Source organism: Sesamum indicum, linkage group LG7 (genome assembly GCF_000512975.1).
Source record: "Sesamum indicum cultivar Zhongzhi No. 13 linkage group LG7, S_indicum_v1.0, whole genome shotgun sequence".
NCBI lineage: Eukaryota > Viridiplantae > Streptophyta > Magnoliopsida > Lamiales > Pedaliaceae > Sesamum > Sesamum indicum.
In genome coordinates, this window is record NC_026151.1 from 5,307,014 (window position 1) to 5,321,844 (window position 14,831).

The 14,831-nt window shown below is 36.2% G+C and overlaps 2 protein-coding genes and 1 long non-coding RNA gene across 3 annotated transcripts; all 3 read right to left on the minus strand.

Annotated features, from left to right (window-relative positions):
- LOC105166344 (probable carbohydrate esterase At4g34215) lies at window positions 5,609-6,797 on the minus strand. Its single transcript, XM_011085666.2, has 2 exons — window positions 6,153-6,797; window positions 5,609-5,916 (listed from the first exon to the last, which is right to left on the minus strand). Exons 1-2 carry the CDS (start codon window positions 6,747-6,749, stop codon window positions 5,722-5,724), a joined length of 792 nt encoding a protein of 263 aa, XP_011083968.1. The 5' UTR covers window positions 6,750-6,797; the 3' UTR covers window positions 5,609-5,721.
- Window positions 8,400-9,256, minus strand: LOC110012312. The gene is made up of 3 exons (XR_002287425.1): window positions 8,864-9,256; window positions 8,678-8,774; window positions 8,400-8,589 (listed from the first exon to the last, which is right to left on the minus strand). It is a non-coding gene; the product is annotated as an uncharacterized LOC110012312 (long non-coding RNA).
- Window positions 10,393-14,472, minus strand: LOC105166345 (transmembrane 9 superfamily member 8). The gene is made up of 7 exons (XM_011085667.2): window positions 14,147-14,472; window positions 12,797-12,961; window positions 12,518-12,627; window positions 12,329-12,434; window positions 12,121-12,233; window positions 11,880-12,030; window positions 10,393-11,789 (listed from the first exon to the last, which is right to left on the minus strand). The coding sequence occupies exons 1-7, from the start codon at window positions 14,258-14,260 to the stop codon at window positions 10,632-10,634; spliced, it is 1,917 nt and encodes a 638-aa protein (XP_011083969.1). The 5' UTR covers window positions 14,261-14,472; the 3' UTR covers window positions 10,393-10,631.

Sequence of the window (14,831 nt, forward strand, 5' to 3'; positions counted from 1 at the left end):
AGTTCCATTACACTACTTAGTTTTTAAGCTAACATCAACGGATCCATATACATTATATTAAATATTTATTTTCAAAAAAATTAAAAAACGTAATAAATTGTTGATTAAGCTTAAAATATAAACCAACGTACAATATTTTAATATCATCTAAAATTAAAATATGATATATTGACTACCAATTCTAATACATGATGAATTTTAAAATAAATGCATTTTGTTGTAGTGGATATAGAAATTATAAAAAAAAAAAAGTACATGAATTATATTAAATATTTATTTACAAAATAATTATCAAAATATACTAAATTATTGACTAAACTTGTTTTTAGATAATATAAACTAAAGTAACATAGTTTAGTATCATCTGAAATTAAAATCTGAGATTTTGACTACTAATTCTAACATCTAGTATTTAATTGCATTTTATTGTAGTCGATATTGAAATTGTAACAATACAATTCATATGCATTATGTTAAATATTTATTTACAAAAAAAAAATATCAAAACATACTAAATTACTTATTAAGCGTGTTTTTAGATAATATAAGCAAAAATATCATATTTTAATATCATCTAAAATATGAAATATTGACTAACAATTCTAATATATGGCGAATTTGAAATAAATGCATTTTGTTGCAGTCAATATTAAAATTTTAAAGTTAATTTCATATGCTCTACATTAAATACTTATTTACAAAAAAAGTTATCAAATGTACAAAATTATTGATGAAGCTTGTTTTTAGATAATACAAACTAAAGTACCATTTTTAAATCATCTAACACTAAAATATGATATTAGCTAATAATTCTAATTTATGATGAATTTTAAATATTTATTTACAAAAAGAATATCAAAACTTTTTTTTGGGTAAATATAAGTTTCATTAATAAAACAAGATCGTACAGGACAACAGTGCTCAACTGGTGGTTTGTACCTCAACAGGCCAAGGGATACGCCATAATCTATATTAACGCACATAAACTAACAGAACGAGACAAATTAACACTGATAATCCTCTGTCTAATATCTTCCACAATAATGGTGGCTATTATATTCGATGGTCGCTCCGTATGCTCAAAGCGTTTCAAATTTCGTTCCCTCCAAATGTGGTAAATGCAAGCAGCCAAAAGTGCACGATAAGCCATGTTAATGATATAGTTTTCTCTCCATTTTCTTGCCACTCAACGTCCAGTGTGTTGAATTTGGATTTTCAAAAGCTGAAACCCACAGATTTGTAACAGCAGCAGCAATTGAATTCACCTTCAATTTTCTTCATTTCATTTGCTATTGAATATGCTTGATTGAGAATCAAAAACCGCAAACCCATTTTCAATTGCTGCTTTCAATTTACAGCTTGAAAAACAAATTGAATTGTTGCTTTCAATTTGAAATTCAATATGAGATGAAACAACAATTTTGTTCAAAATCAGCCTTCATTGTTACTGTTCCAAATTTTATTTGGATTGATTGCAATTCTTTATTCCTTCGGCCGTTCATGAATATTAGTGTTGTAACTCACAAATTGAAATTGAATGCCATAGTGGCTGATTTCAAGTTTTGCATTAATTGGGAAGAAATGGCCCCTCTATATATAGCTTAAATTTGTCATTTGAGAAACCACACCAAAAACAACAAGCTCTCATTTTGAGTTTTCTCAAACTCTCTCTTTCGGCTTCTATATTTTGTTTAAAGATTTGAATCTCGTGTTTCAATAAGCTTCTGAGTGTTGTTCGAGGTGTTCTTCGGTATAGTACTAAAACTGAAGAATTGTAACCGTCTTATCCTGGGAGAAATTACGTTGCACCCGGTGCACTACTGATACGGGGCGTATATTTTCTTCAAGGCAAGCAGTTATTCTGCGATTCGGTTAAGTTAACGACTTTAATTGGACTGAGAATTGTTACGATACAATTCTCGTTGTAAGTTTTCGATTTAAATTTCTTGTCGTAAATTGCGTTTCTGATTGCTTTATGTTATTTGTTCCAACGTGGCTTTATTGCTTTTGATTTCTAAATCCGATTGAAATATTTCAAAACATTGTTTCGATTACTTGAAACCCAATATATTTCCAACACCGTGACCACTCTCTATTAGGCCATTCAAACCGAACAATCCACCGAACAGCTGTCAGGCATCTTCTGGCATAACGGCATCTAGATATGATAGTGATGGTTTATCAACTGTATAGTTTTCCCAAAATTGCAAACCATAGGAAGTATGCCTGGGGATCTTCAGGGAACCTGAGAGTAGTCAAGACCAACCTACCTTGGGTCCCGATGGGTCCAATAGCCTATAAAGAGATGCAACCGTAGGTCGTCCCGTCTCAAATCGTCAAATAATGCGATCCATCACGTCATGAATTATTGGCAATACATGCAAAATCTCCAGCACTCAATGTCCATAATGAGAGGCCAATGTCATTGCCCCTCTAGAATAACACTGTTGATCTTGTCCGCCGTCCGAAACCCAAGCAAACGTGAACCCTGTGGGAATCTCTCAATAAAGGGACCAAGGTGATACCATGGATCATGTCATAGATAAAATAAATTCCCATCACTAATCTGATAGTCCACCACCGTTCGAAGAAAGGGGCGTAGATGAAGGAGTTTCCTCCAGCCCCACGAACCCCCATTATCAGTGACCGTCCATACAGATTTATCACGTAGCCGCCAGTTATATAAGAATTCTACCCAAATTGATGTTCTATACCACATCGAATAACATTAGACAACTTCTTGCTCATCAAGGCAAGGTTTAAAGTAGCGATGTCCCGTAAGCCCTGACCCCCCTCCGACGTAGGCCTACAGATATCCCTCCATGCTACTTTGGCATATCCACTGGTCCGTGTGCCTTTCCACAGAAAAGCTCTCAACACTTCTCAATCTCCCTTAAAACATCTTTAGGTAGGATGTATGCAAAAGCCCAATATATACTTAACGCCATAAGGACAGATTTAAGAATCTATACCCTCCCAGCATACGATAATCTCATTCCTTCCCAACCTTTAATACGTTGATCAATTTTCAATAATAAAGATTAGCAGTCTGTTATAGATAATCTAGAGGAAAGTAAAGGAAGTCCCAAGTACCTTATCGGAAGATGCCCTTCCTGGAAGCCGAGCATCTCTAACAGCTGCTCCCGTATCTCTTGTGCAGATCGAGAGATGATAAGATGACTCTTATGCACATTAAGCCGGAGACCTGACCAAGAAGAGAATAGGTCCAACCCCTGCTTAAAGACCCCTATAGAGTCCATATCAGCTTTGTAGAACAGCATCAGATGATCTGCAAATCCAAGGTGAAATAATCAAGAAGGCCCACATTTCCAATAGAAAGAAAAACGCATGTCCTGATCAATCATCTGTAGAAGAATCAAATGCAGAACCTCTATTACGAGAATGAAGAGATATGGCGATAAAGAGTCCCCCTGTCGTAGCCCTCTCGATGCCGTATAGAAACCATGAGGTTTCCCATTCAGCCCGATGGAAAACGAAGGTGTCGTGACACACTTCTCCATCCACCTAATGAATGTAGTCGGGAATCCAAACAAGTGTAACACTGCAATTAGAAAATGCCATTCTACCTCGTCATAAGCTTTTCGAATAACCACTTTCAGTGCACATCTAGGAGGTAGGCGCGCCTGATTGTAGCCTGTAAATAGGTCTTGTGCTAACAGTATATTGTCTCCAATACTACGATCAGGAATAAAGGAACATGACAAGGGCTTATCAACTTATCCAACACCCTACTCAAGTTTTGCACAATAAGTTTGGCAATAATCTTATATAAAACATTACAACAGGAAATAGGACGAAAATCTGTGACCATCATAGGGGCATCTACCTTAGGGATAAGTGCCAAAAATATGGTGTTGATTTGCTTCTGCAGTTATCCCGTGGTAAAGAACTCTATGATTGCCTTCTTAACCTCCGGACCCACGATTGGCCAGGAAGCTTATAAAGAGCCGATGAGAAACCATCCGATCCAGGTGCTTTATCTTCAGCAATGTCAAACACTGCTTGTTTGATGTCAACTACAGTGACGGGTGTAAGGAGCTGAAGCCCTTCCTCCTCATTGAGGACATGTCTAGTCCATGGCCTCAGGTACCAGATATCTATCACCTGCCTCCGTCTTTCTCCGCCTAACAAAGTCTGATAGAAGGAGACAAACTCATGAATAACCACACCTGGCTCTAAGTAGGTGGTCCCGTGTTCATCATTTATTTGCAAAATTCTCCGAGTGGCACGTCGCTGAGCTATCTTGCAAAAGAAGACTCGTGACACTAATCCCCATCCTTCATTCATTGTATCTTAGCTCGCTGCTGTAACATGATCTGTTCCATTTTTGCCACCTTGGCGTATACCAAACGACTAAAGTGTTCCAGGAGTAGAAAGAGGTCATTCTGTCTATCCAAGCTAACCAAAATCTGTGCTTCCTCAAGGAATCTTTTAGCCAGTCGTACATTTTCCAAAAGATCTCCTTTATTGCGCCGTTGCTGTTGGATTTTAGTTTCCGCGTAATCGCGTACATAGGCACTCTAATAATGTTCCAGACATTCTGCACACTGGAAATAAAATCTGGTGAAAAAGTAAGGTAATTATCAAATCTGAACATACCTCCCAGTTGTTGTTTTCGATCCCCACAAAGCACCAGTGGTGAATGATCCGAGGTGCGTGGGGTGAGGCTTGAATAGTATGAGTTAGGGAAATGCTCAAGCCATGTGTCATATATGAGCATCCGATCCAAACGCTTCAATAACTTCGTGAATTCGAACTCCGGTTTTGCCACGTGTACCATTCACCCTGCATGGGCATTTGTAGCAATCCCGTATCCTATATTCATGCGTTAAATTCATCCATCGCAATCTGATATCACCAAAATTACCACACACCTCAATGAGGTCACGAACAAGATGAAAATATCCTCCTACTATCCACGGGTCATCCACACATTAACCCGAGCACCCCCAGGATCGCCACAACTCACGCCGCTCAGCAATTTCAATGGCACCATACACAACAATAATTACATTCGTATGGAGTGCTCTAACAGTTACACGACAGTGTACAACTTGATCACCTAACTCAATCACATTAACATCATGAATAGTGTTATCCCAAGCAATTCATATACGATTCCCAACAGACACAGGATCAATAAACCACTTCCATTGAGGCAGTAAGAAAGAATATCAAAACTTACTAAATTATTGCTTAAGCTTGTTTTTAAATAAATAACTAAAAATATTGTATTTTATTTTTTTATAAAATTAAAATATGCGATATATAGAGTAATAATTCTAATATATAGTGAATTTTTAATATAATATTGAATATGTACTTAAATAATATATATAAATAAAAAACTAAAAAAAATATGTGATTTCCGTGCTCATGAAGATAAAGAATCAAGAGCTCGAGCTCACCAAGAGCTCGAGCTCACCAAGGGCTCAAGCTCAAACAGGCTCGACTCGAGCTCGAATGTGAGTCGGGACGCCTCATCTTGCACCCCTATGTTGCGAGCCGGCTCGGTTCATCTTGTAGCCCTAGGTTCAAATTTCAAGTATATTTGTATTTTCTTATGTAATTGATCACACGTAAGATAGTTATTTGGAGCCAATAAGAATATTATATTCAACAAATATTTAATACATACATATGTATTATGATCAAAATTTCCAACTAAACCATCTGAGAATGAAGCCCATATGAAGAATATCAGGCCATAAATTGGGTAAAGGCATCAGCCATCATTTGCCCAACCTTGACTTCGCCTTTCGTGCTAAGATGCAACCCATCATTCCCAATTTCCATTCCCTTTGCATCAACACACTTTACATTTGGAAGGTCCAGTCCCAACTGAGCTTTTCTTACTTCATCTATATAAGGCCCTTCTGCTGATGCCAACGCCACCTATAGCAAAAAAAGAAAACAATCTTAGAAATAAAGGATTGAATTTAGTGCATATTCCTACTCGTCTTGTTAATTTAACATATATACAATGTGCATAAAATATTTATTTAAATTAATAGATGATGTAATTTTTATAATTGCAAGGTAAATTTATCAAGTACGATACAATTTGTATTGAAGAGTTCTGTCCAGAAGAAACAACAACAAATCGAAAATTTGGCAAGTTACTATCATACCAGGATCACAGGCAGCTTAGGCAACTTCATATCAGATCGAATGTCGGTAAATAACTTTGCCAACCTCATCTTGTATAATTTAGCATCCTCTTGACTCAGTGTGTCACTTTCACCTTGGTACCATAGAATAGCCCGAATTATTCCTCCATCGTGCAATGCTGCATGAGCCCGCGACAGGAGTTGTTTATAGAGTGGGCTGCCACGCCTCCACTCGCTGATCTGTGTTCCTCCAACGGCACAAGGGACCAAGCCGATGTCCCCGATGCTTATGTTCTTTTGTAGAACAGAATTGGCAAATGCCAGCCCTGGCCCTATGCCACAAGCTTTTAGGTAATCTATGTCGCGGTGGAGAGGCGGACGGGCCTCTTCCCATTTATGCTCGGAATTGAGCCTGAGTACTTTTGGACTTGATTGGCATTCAAGAGGGATATATCCATCCCAGACGCCTGCATGGATTCCTCCTCGGCCCGCCATATTACTTTGTCCTGCTAGTATGAATATGCTTTTGCCTTGTCGGGTATTGCCATCAGAGGCATTTTTGGTACTGATCACCAAGGTGGAGCAAGACAAAAGCATTAACCAAATAAGGGAAGACATGGCTTCCCTATGGCAAAGTGCTTGAAAATGGAGGCCATTAATTACCCTTTTGGCTGGGGTATATATAGATCAATATGGGTCCACTATTTAGAAGTAGATTATCTTGGAAGACCACTTATGTACCTATAAACATGGAGAGATAGCCCTCTTCAGCTGTTTCTGTTTGAGAATCTTACGCCAGAAATTAAGAGGTATGCAATTTTGTTTCAAACTTCCGACGGATTTGGATATTCCCATTTCTGTCGCCTATTAACTATTAAATATATAAAAATGCTAATTATTTGAAAAACTACTTTTCCTTTTTCTGAAAAAAAAAAATCAGATTTGGCTGAGCTATGCCTAACAAGATATTATATTTTAGAGGTAAGAATGTAAATAAATTAGTACCTCCTACTAATTAATCATATTGAAGAATTAATGCCTCTACATATGAAAAATATTAATTCTTTAACTCTTATATATATACATATATATCTAAATACTACGAGACTTCATGCAAATTAACAGATTAAATTTATAACTTATATGACTTGTTAATTTTGCATGTATAAATATGTGTGAAATTTAATAGTCACTACAAAAAAAGGCGGGATTTGAGGTGGGTTTCAAATGATTTTTTTCTTTTTTTTTTTTTTTTTACTTTGGAATGGTTACAAGAACACAGAACTTATTTGGAGCGGACTTTGGAACGGGGTGAAATCCGTCCTTACAGTTGGCGTTACAAAAATTTAAGAACGATTTACGAAAAACCGTTCCAACTTGGGATGGTATTTGTACCGATTATTGTAAATCGTTCCTAATATCGATTTTGTCCAAAAAAATTTTAATTTAGGAATTGGAACGATTAGGGACGGTTCTGGAGCAGGTAATTTATTTTTTTAAGTAAAATTTTGGAACGGTATTTATAATACTCGTGATTTAATTTTAGAACTATTTTTTTAATTGGGATCGATTTAGGAACGGTGTTTGGAACTGTTTTTTGCAACGGGTTATTGAACTTGGAGCACGTTTGTAGAACTGTTTTAGTAATAGAATTGGAAACGGTTTATATAATTTGGAATACATATTAGATACTGATTAGTAATTGTATTTGGAACGAAAATTTATAAATTTGAAACGGTTCATCCAATTTAGAAATACTTTTTTGGGACAAGCTTTGTAAAGAATATTGGAACAGGTTTTCATAAAATTTGTAATATTTTTTCTTTAGCATTAATAAACCTGTTTCTAAGTTTTGAAGTTTACAATTTCTTATAATTTATTAATATATTTAGTAAGTTTGAATAAATAAATAAATTTATACATTTTAATAATTTTTCGTATATAATTAAATTAATTTCATGAAATTTTTATTAATTTTATCTATACATTTAATTAATTGAATAAATATAAATAACAAAATTTAATAAACACTATGAAGATGAGTAATTAAAAAAAATATATTAATATGAAAAAGTATTTAATTATAAAAATAAAATATATATATAAAACCTAATCTAAATGCTCCTCATCAGCATCCTGATTCTCGGTCCTGGGATTCGTCGGGGTCAGTGCTACAGTCGACGAGGAGGCCCTCATCTCCCTCATCATGTCAATCATGGTCTCAAGGCAGCCGATGTGGTCCTCCATGGCTGGGTTTGGCGGTGGTGGTGGCATATACAGTTGGAGATGTAGGCCTCAAAAACAAGACCGAACACTCGGCCCTTGTTCTTGCCCCCAACTGCAACCAGCAACATATATTGCTCCGTCATCTCCATCGAAGCCTCGGATTCGGCGGGGGCATCGAGGTCGTCAGTCGTGGGTTGAGGTTGATGATCCTCCAGCATCTTCTGGAACATCTCTTGCAAAACAAACAAAATTGTTAGTACTTTTATGAAATGAAGAATTAATTATTAAAAAATAATAATATCAATAAATTAGCTACTTACTGCCACCTCCGCTGCTCTCGGCCCTCTCCAACCCCCTCATGTTTCTTCTTGTAGCAACGCTCGAATAATTTTATTTGTTTAGGCGGTTGTCCAAGCTCTATCTCATGTGTAAGAAAAAAACAGTTAATTAGCATCATATTTAAAAATAATGATTTCACAGACATATATTATTATTACTTTACCAACTTTATCTTATGTATGTCGATTGAGGAAGACCCCCCTCGTTACACAGTCGAGGACGTCGTGGGGTTTGCCACCCGGTTTGCCACCCGGTTTGCCTTATTCTTGGAGGACTCCTGCGGGAAGTGCTCGATGGCCTAGCACGCTTGGAGTTGGAGACAAACCTCGTTAGCCGACCATAGTGGCTTGACCAGGCTGGACCGAGCTACGAAAAAGGTCTTCCAAATGTACTTTTCGGCCCACATGTGGAAGACCCAAAACATGGACTCATCGTCAAAGTTCCACCAGTAGGTTTTCTGTAGTAATAAGATTAAACAAATTATATTAGCAAAATAAATTAAATAATTAGATTGTATATTAGATAAAATTAAATTAATTTAAAGTTATTCACCTTTCTAACTCTCGAACCAGAAATGTTGGTGCTCTGGCAGCACTTGCCTTAGACACGGCCACGAGTGGGAGAAATGTCCCGGCACGAGCGCATTGATGCGCTCGTGGAACCGCTGATCAGACTTTAAATTAATTTGATATTAAGCATTTAACATTTTCAAGATAAAATAATTAATAATTGCAAGTAGAGTATAAATTAATATATATAGTAGATACCCAACAAATATAATATAACCAACAATTCACATATGCTTTTTGAAAGAAATTGACAAATATAAACGCTTAACCAAAAATTAATATTTTTAGAGAAAAATGAATAAATATAAATATTTTATCATATTTTTAAAAAATATATATATTCAAAAAAAACTTTTAATTACTTTTTTATCTAAAAAACATAGTAACTTAATTCTATTACTACATTAATAAAATCTTTTTATGAATTTTTTGTGTATTTTTTTTTGTACTCATTCATTACTTAATTTTGAGTCTAACATATAATAAAATTCAAACTATTTAATTCACTAATTTTCTATTACTTCATTATAATTAAAGATATTTTTTCCAATTAAAAAAATTATAATTAAACTTGAATTCAAAATTTTTAGAAAAAAAAAATTCTTTGAACTTTATATATATAATACACGGGCAAGATTGTCCAAAAATTTAATTATAAAAAATAAGTGTTATATTTATTAATTTAGAAAATAAGTATTACATTAGTGATAGTTCAAGAGAAAAGTATATTTTACCGTAAATAAAACTCATTATTCATTCTACGCACTAAATGTCATGTGATGTTTGGTTATTGCATATTAAAACAAAAAATGCATGTCGGATAAAATTATTATTGAAAACCAGTCAGTGGTTACCCTAATGATACATTGTCTTTTCTTTTTTTCCTTTAAAATCAGTTCAAAAGGTTAATCAAAAGGGAATTTCGCATACAGTGCCCCGAAACTTGAATAAATTTCACTAAAGAATAATTTCAACTGAGAGAACTATAAAAAAGATAACTCAATCATTAATAAATTAATTTTCGCTTAATATTACTTAAATAGTTTAGATAATTAATCTATTAAATTAAAATATTATGTTATACAGTAAATTAATAGAATCTTCTCCTACAAGGATTCTCTTCATCATAACAAAATCATGCCCAGTTGAGGACAAAGGGGTGCTCCAAATTCTACCAAAAATGTCTCCTTACATTGTTTACCAAAGAAAACAGAGAATACAATTACAAACACCTGATACTGCTATGTAAAGTTGAAAACATTGGAGATGCCAAACTAGTATAGATCAAAACTAGGTAAATTCTGAGGGGTATCATGTTCTAACTTCAAGAAACTATGAAGAACTTACATTGAGGTGGCATCACTTTCTAGTCAATCTTCACCGATGAATAGATGAGCCGCGTGAACCAGAAACAGGCATAGAAACCAATTGTACCAGTCAGCACAAAGAAAGCATATGAACCAATCAGCATGTACCCAAAGTACAGAATTCCGGACACTGGTTTTGTGATGTTGAGCTTTGTGAAGAAGTAGAATGCCGCATAAAGGAAGAGGTAGAGTGCTGATGACCCTGATGTAAGGTATGATCTCCACCACCATAAGTAATCCTCACTGCAGAGTTGGAAATAGCAGAGCACGACTGTAATCTCAGCGCAGGTCACAATAAGGATGATGAAGACAAGGAAAAGGAAACCGAAAATGTAGTAGAACTGATGCAGCCATATTGATGTCAGGATGAAGAACAGCTCGATGAATACTGCGCCAAAGGGCAGTATTCCACCAATTAAGATGGAGAAAATGGGGTTCATGTACCAGGCCTGCTCGGGTATTTGGCGAGGGATTTTGTTGGTTTTGACTGGAGCTTCGATAGCTGGCTTCTTAAACCCTACATAACTACCAACAAAAACAAGTGGAACCGAAATCCCAAACCACATTAGGACTAATACAATCATAGTCCCAAATGGCACAGCCCCAGAGGACTCCTCACCCCAAATCAGCGCATTCAGAACGAAGAAAATAGCAAAGAGTATACCAGGGAACATGAAAGCTGTTTGAAGAGTAATTTTCTTCCATTCCGTTCCTTTGAACATCTTGTACAGACGAGCTGAGGCGTATCCAGCAAACAGACCCATGAACACCCATAGCAGAAGCATAGCTGTCATCAATCCTCCTCGGTTGGAAGGGGACAGGAAACCAAGTGCAGCAAAGATCATTGTAACCAATATCATTCCAAAAAACTGAACACCAGTTCCAACATAAACACACAGCAAATCTGAGTTTGTAGGTGGCCTGAACACATCCCCATGAACTAATTTCCACCCAGTTTCCTCTTGAGCTTCTTCCTGGGTCTCCAACTGGTTATACTTGGCAATATCACGGTACAGAGTCCGCAGCATAATCATGGCAACCATTCCCGAGAGAAAAAGAACAATCATCAAAGAATTGACAATTGAGAACCAATGAATTTGATCATCAGCCATATAGAGGTAAGTATCCCATCTAGAAGCCCACTTGACTTCGCTCTCCTACAAAGGGAAGGGAAAAAATGGAGCAGCGCAATATGACAATCAACTCCTACTTTGCAACACAATATCCAATGAGATAGAAATCATTACCTGAAACTCCACATCATATGTAAAGATAATTTCCTTCTTGTCTTCAACCTCCTGAGGAGATTCAGAGCTAGTTACAGTGCGTTTTGCATGAGGATCACAAGTTGTTAATCTAGTTTTTTCATCCCATTTACCCTCGTAATCGTGCTTAACACTGGATGCATCAAAGCAATCTAAGATCAATTACATTTATAGGTCAAAAGATATCGCTAAGGCACAACATAGAGCATCAGCATCATATTACCTGAATGGTTTTACTTCAAATCCAACTATTCTAGCAGCATCAGTTTCTTCATCCTTATGATACTTCACAGTAAATGTCAAGTGATTGTTGATAAAATACTTCTCCTCCGGCCTCTATTAGCAAGTATTCCAGGAGAAAGACAAGAAATCAAGATTTAAGTTTCCAGTTAAAAAGAGACTTCCTGATGGAAAAGCAATCTAACACTTACTCCAGCATATTGTCCTTTCAATCCAACATCAAAACCATGCTGATAAACCAAGGAGTCCAAGTCAGGTCTTTTATAAGGCACAACCAGAGGGAGATTATCCAAAATCCTGTTCAGCAAACCATCAAAGTAGAAGGTGAGTCATGCATGATAAGAAATTGGGAAGACACAAGATTCCTCAAAGCGGTTTACATGTTCACTCGATATGCATCATCAATCTTCTCTTTGAACTCCTTGGCATCTTTGGCATTAAGAGTTATACGGCAAACAACATTGCACATCTGTGGTTCTCGCATCTTGAACTGCATAAATGGACTTCAATGAGATGCAAGTTTTAGGATGATTTTGTTCGGGAATCGACAGAATGCAAACAGCAGGCAGATTATTCAGTTTTTAAAGAATAGACAAATCAAACAATAAAAAACGAAAGAGGATAAAAGGAAAGAAGGAAGGACTGCATGAAAAGCTTACCACATAGGGAGAGTTCTCAATACGATCACCGCGAAGAACTTCCCCAAGATTCTCAGCACTGTCCACAATTTTCTCTGGCTTACAGTAAGGAAGTGAATAATAGGAGTAAGGAAGTTGAGTTTTTACTGAAGTCAGTTTGTTCACTTTCACCTTGAGAAGATTACCCTGCATTAAAGAGTTACCATTCAGCTTATTCAAGTCATAAGCAAAGCCAGTAATAGAGATGCACGTATGATGCACGGAATGTATTTGATATTCGTTAAATTTAAATAAAAGTGGAGAGACGCGCCACAGTTATGAACAAATGCATGCCTATAGGTGACTAGGTGGATTTTTTAAGTTGACTTGCATGGATAAAGTTTTGCCATATTACTAAACAAACCACAGAAGCCCATGAAGTCACCTAAAAGTGCATACTTCTATGAACTCCGATTAGTAAAAGATAATGCAAGAAACTACCAGACATTCATAAGATCATAGAATAGTTCCTATCTTCACCTACCAAAATTTACTTACCAGAGATTGTCATTGTAGATAAGGCATCGACTGGATACAACATTTTATTAAAATATTTTACAATTTAAGCATTACTGGGTACTATATGGATTGAGAATCACCAATATTTTATTAACATTTACCTTTTGAAGTTATAACCAAGATTTAACTCAAGTAATAACGACGGTGGTGCTATACTTCTTTTCTGTTAAATTAATGTGTTCGAACCTTGGTAGAAAAATTTCATGAATGTTCAGTTTTAACAGAATGTTGTGTTTCTCCTTATTTTCCCTTAGAATTGTTTGATGAAGAACCAAAATGAATAAAGTCTCAAACTGCACAAAGGAAAACTGAACTAAACAGAAACCACCCAACCCAACAGATCAAATTTCATGCTTATATTAGTAGCGGTTGATATTTGCCAACTGCTTAAATTGTTCAGTATCATCTCAGCTAGCGGCTTATATGCAATATAGTTTTGATCTACCACCCCACCTATCTTGACAGAAGTCAGCATCAAACAAGAAAAGCTCAACTTTTAACTAGAAGCCCAAAAATCCCATCAAATTTATTGGTTAGCACAAAATCTTTAAGAACTTAAAAACATGCATTAGTAGTTACTAACTCACAGGACAAGTAAAAGATAATAACAAGAGAAAGAAATAAAACATTCGGGAGATCTACATAATAAGTCCTAAATCAACACAGATAAAAAAGGAAATGAAAATAACAATCCAGACCACAGATTACCTAATAGGTCCATACACATACATGACCTCAGCAATTATTCACAACTACAACCCCAAACACATACATAAACAGATAAGAAGAAAGCGTGTGCAGTATCAAGCGTACCCTGAAGAAATCCTTGGGAGCGACGCCGGGAAGGTAGAAAGAGTGAGCAACGGTGACAAGGAGGAGGAGCATGAGGATCACGCACCCGTGAGGCCTTATCCCCAGGGCCTCCATCTTTCTCCGCTCAAACACCCACTACAGAACCGCAGCAAGATCAATCACAAACTGAAGATCCAGATCCAGCCCCCAGCCCACTCCACCCCACACCACACCTTCTCTCTCGCAGCGTCTATGTGCGCCTTCGGTGAATCTGTGTGCTTGACTGTGTGAGGATTGAGGAGAACAGGAAGAACAAGGAACGAAACCGGACGCAAAGTAAAAAGCCAACCGGACGGAGACAGAGAGAGTTAAGTGCTACTCACACGTAGCAGAATGAGCGCACCTCCACCGTCGGATTGACATCAGCTGTAATCTGACTGTTGATATTATTTTACTTCTGATTAATTAATCATAGGATTTTGTTTGACTGAGAAATTGACTGACAGCTTGTTGACTTGCGCCGCGGCCAAGAAATTACTAGCATATTATTCGCAATTTGAAAATTTAATAAGTCAATAAAATCGATAGGTGAGAAAGACGAAGATCTCGACGCCAACGCCAACAATATATCTATAGATGATAAATATTTTTAAATTCTATAATTATCACTAATTTTATAATAATTTAATTTTATTTTTATTTTTTA

Bases quoted from the DNA above. Each gene is read 5' to 3' on its own strand.
- LOC105166345 (XM_011085667.2), bottom strand. From the start codon at position 14,260: ATGGAGGCCCTGGGGATAAGGCCTCACGGGTGCGTGATCCTCATGCTC. The intron at 12,435-12,517 runs GTAAACCGCTTT...TTTGCTGAACAG, and splicing joins GATGCATATCGAGTGAACAT to GATTTTGGATAATCTCCCTC. The intron at 12,031-12,120 runs GTAATATGATGC...TGATGCATCCAG, and splicing joins TTTGAAGTAAAACCATTCAG to TGTTAAGCACGATTACGAGG.
- LOC105166344 (XM_011085666.2), bottom strand. From the start codon at position 6,749: ATGTCTTCCCTTATTTGGTTAATGCTTTTGTCTTGCTCCACCTTGGTG. The intron at 5,917-6,152 runs GTATGATAGTAA...TTTTTGCTATAG, and splicing joins CTAAGCTGCCTGTGATCCTG to GTGGCGTTGGCATCAGCAGA.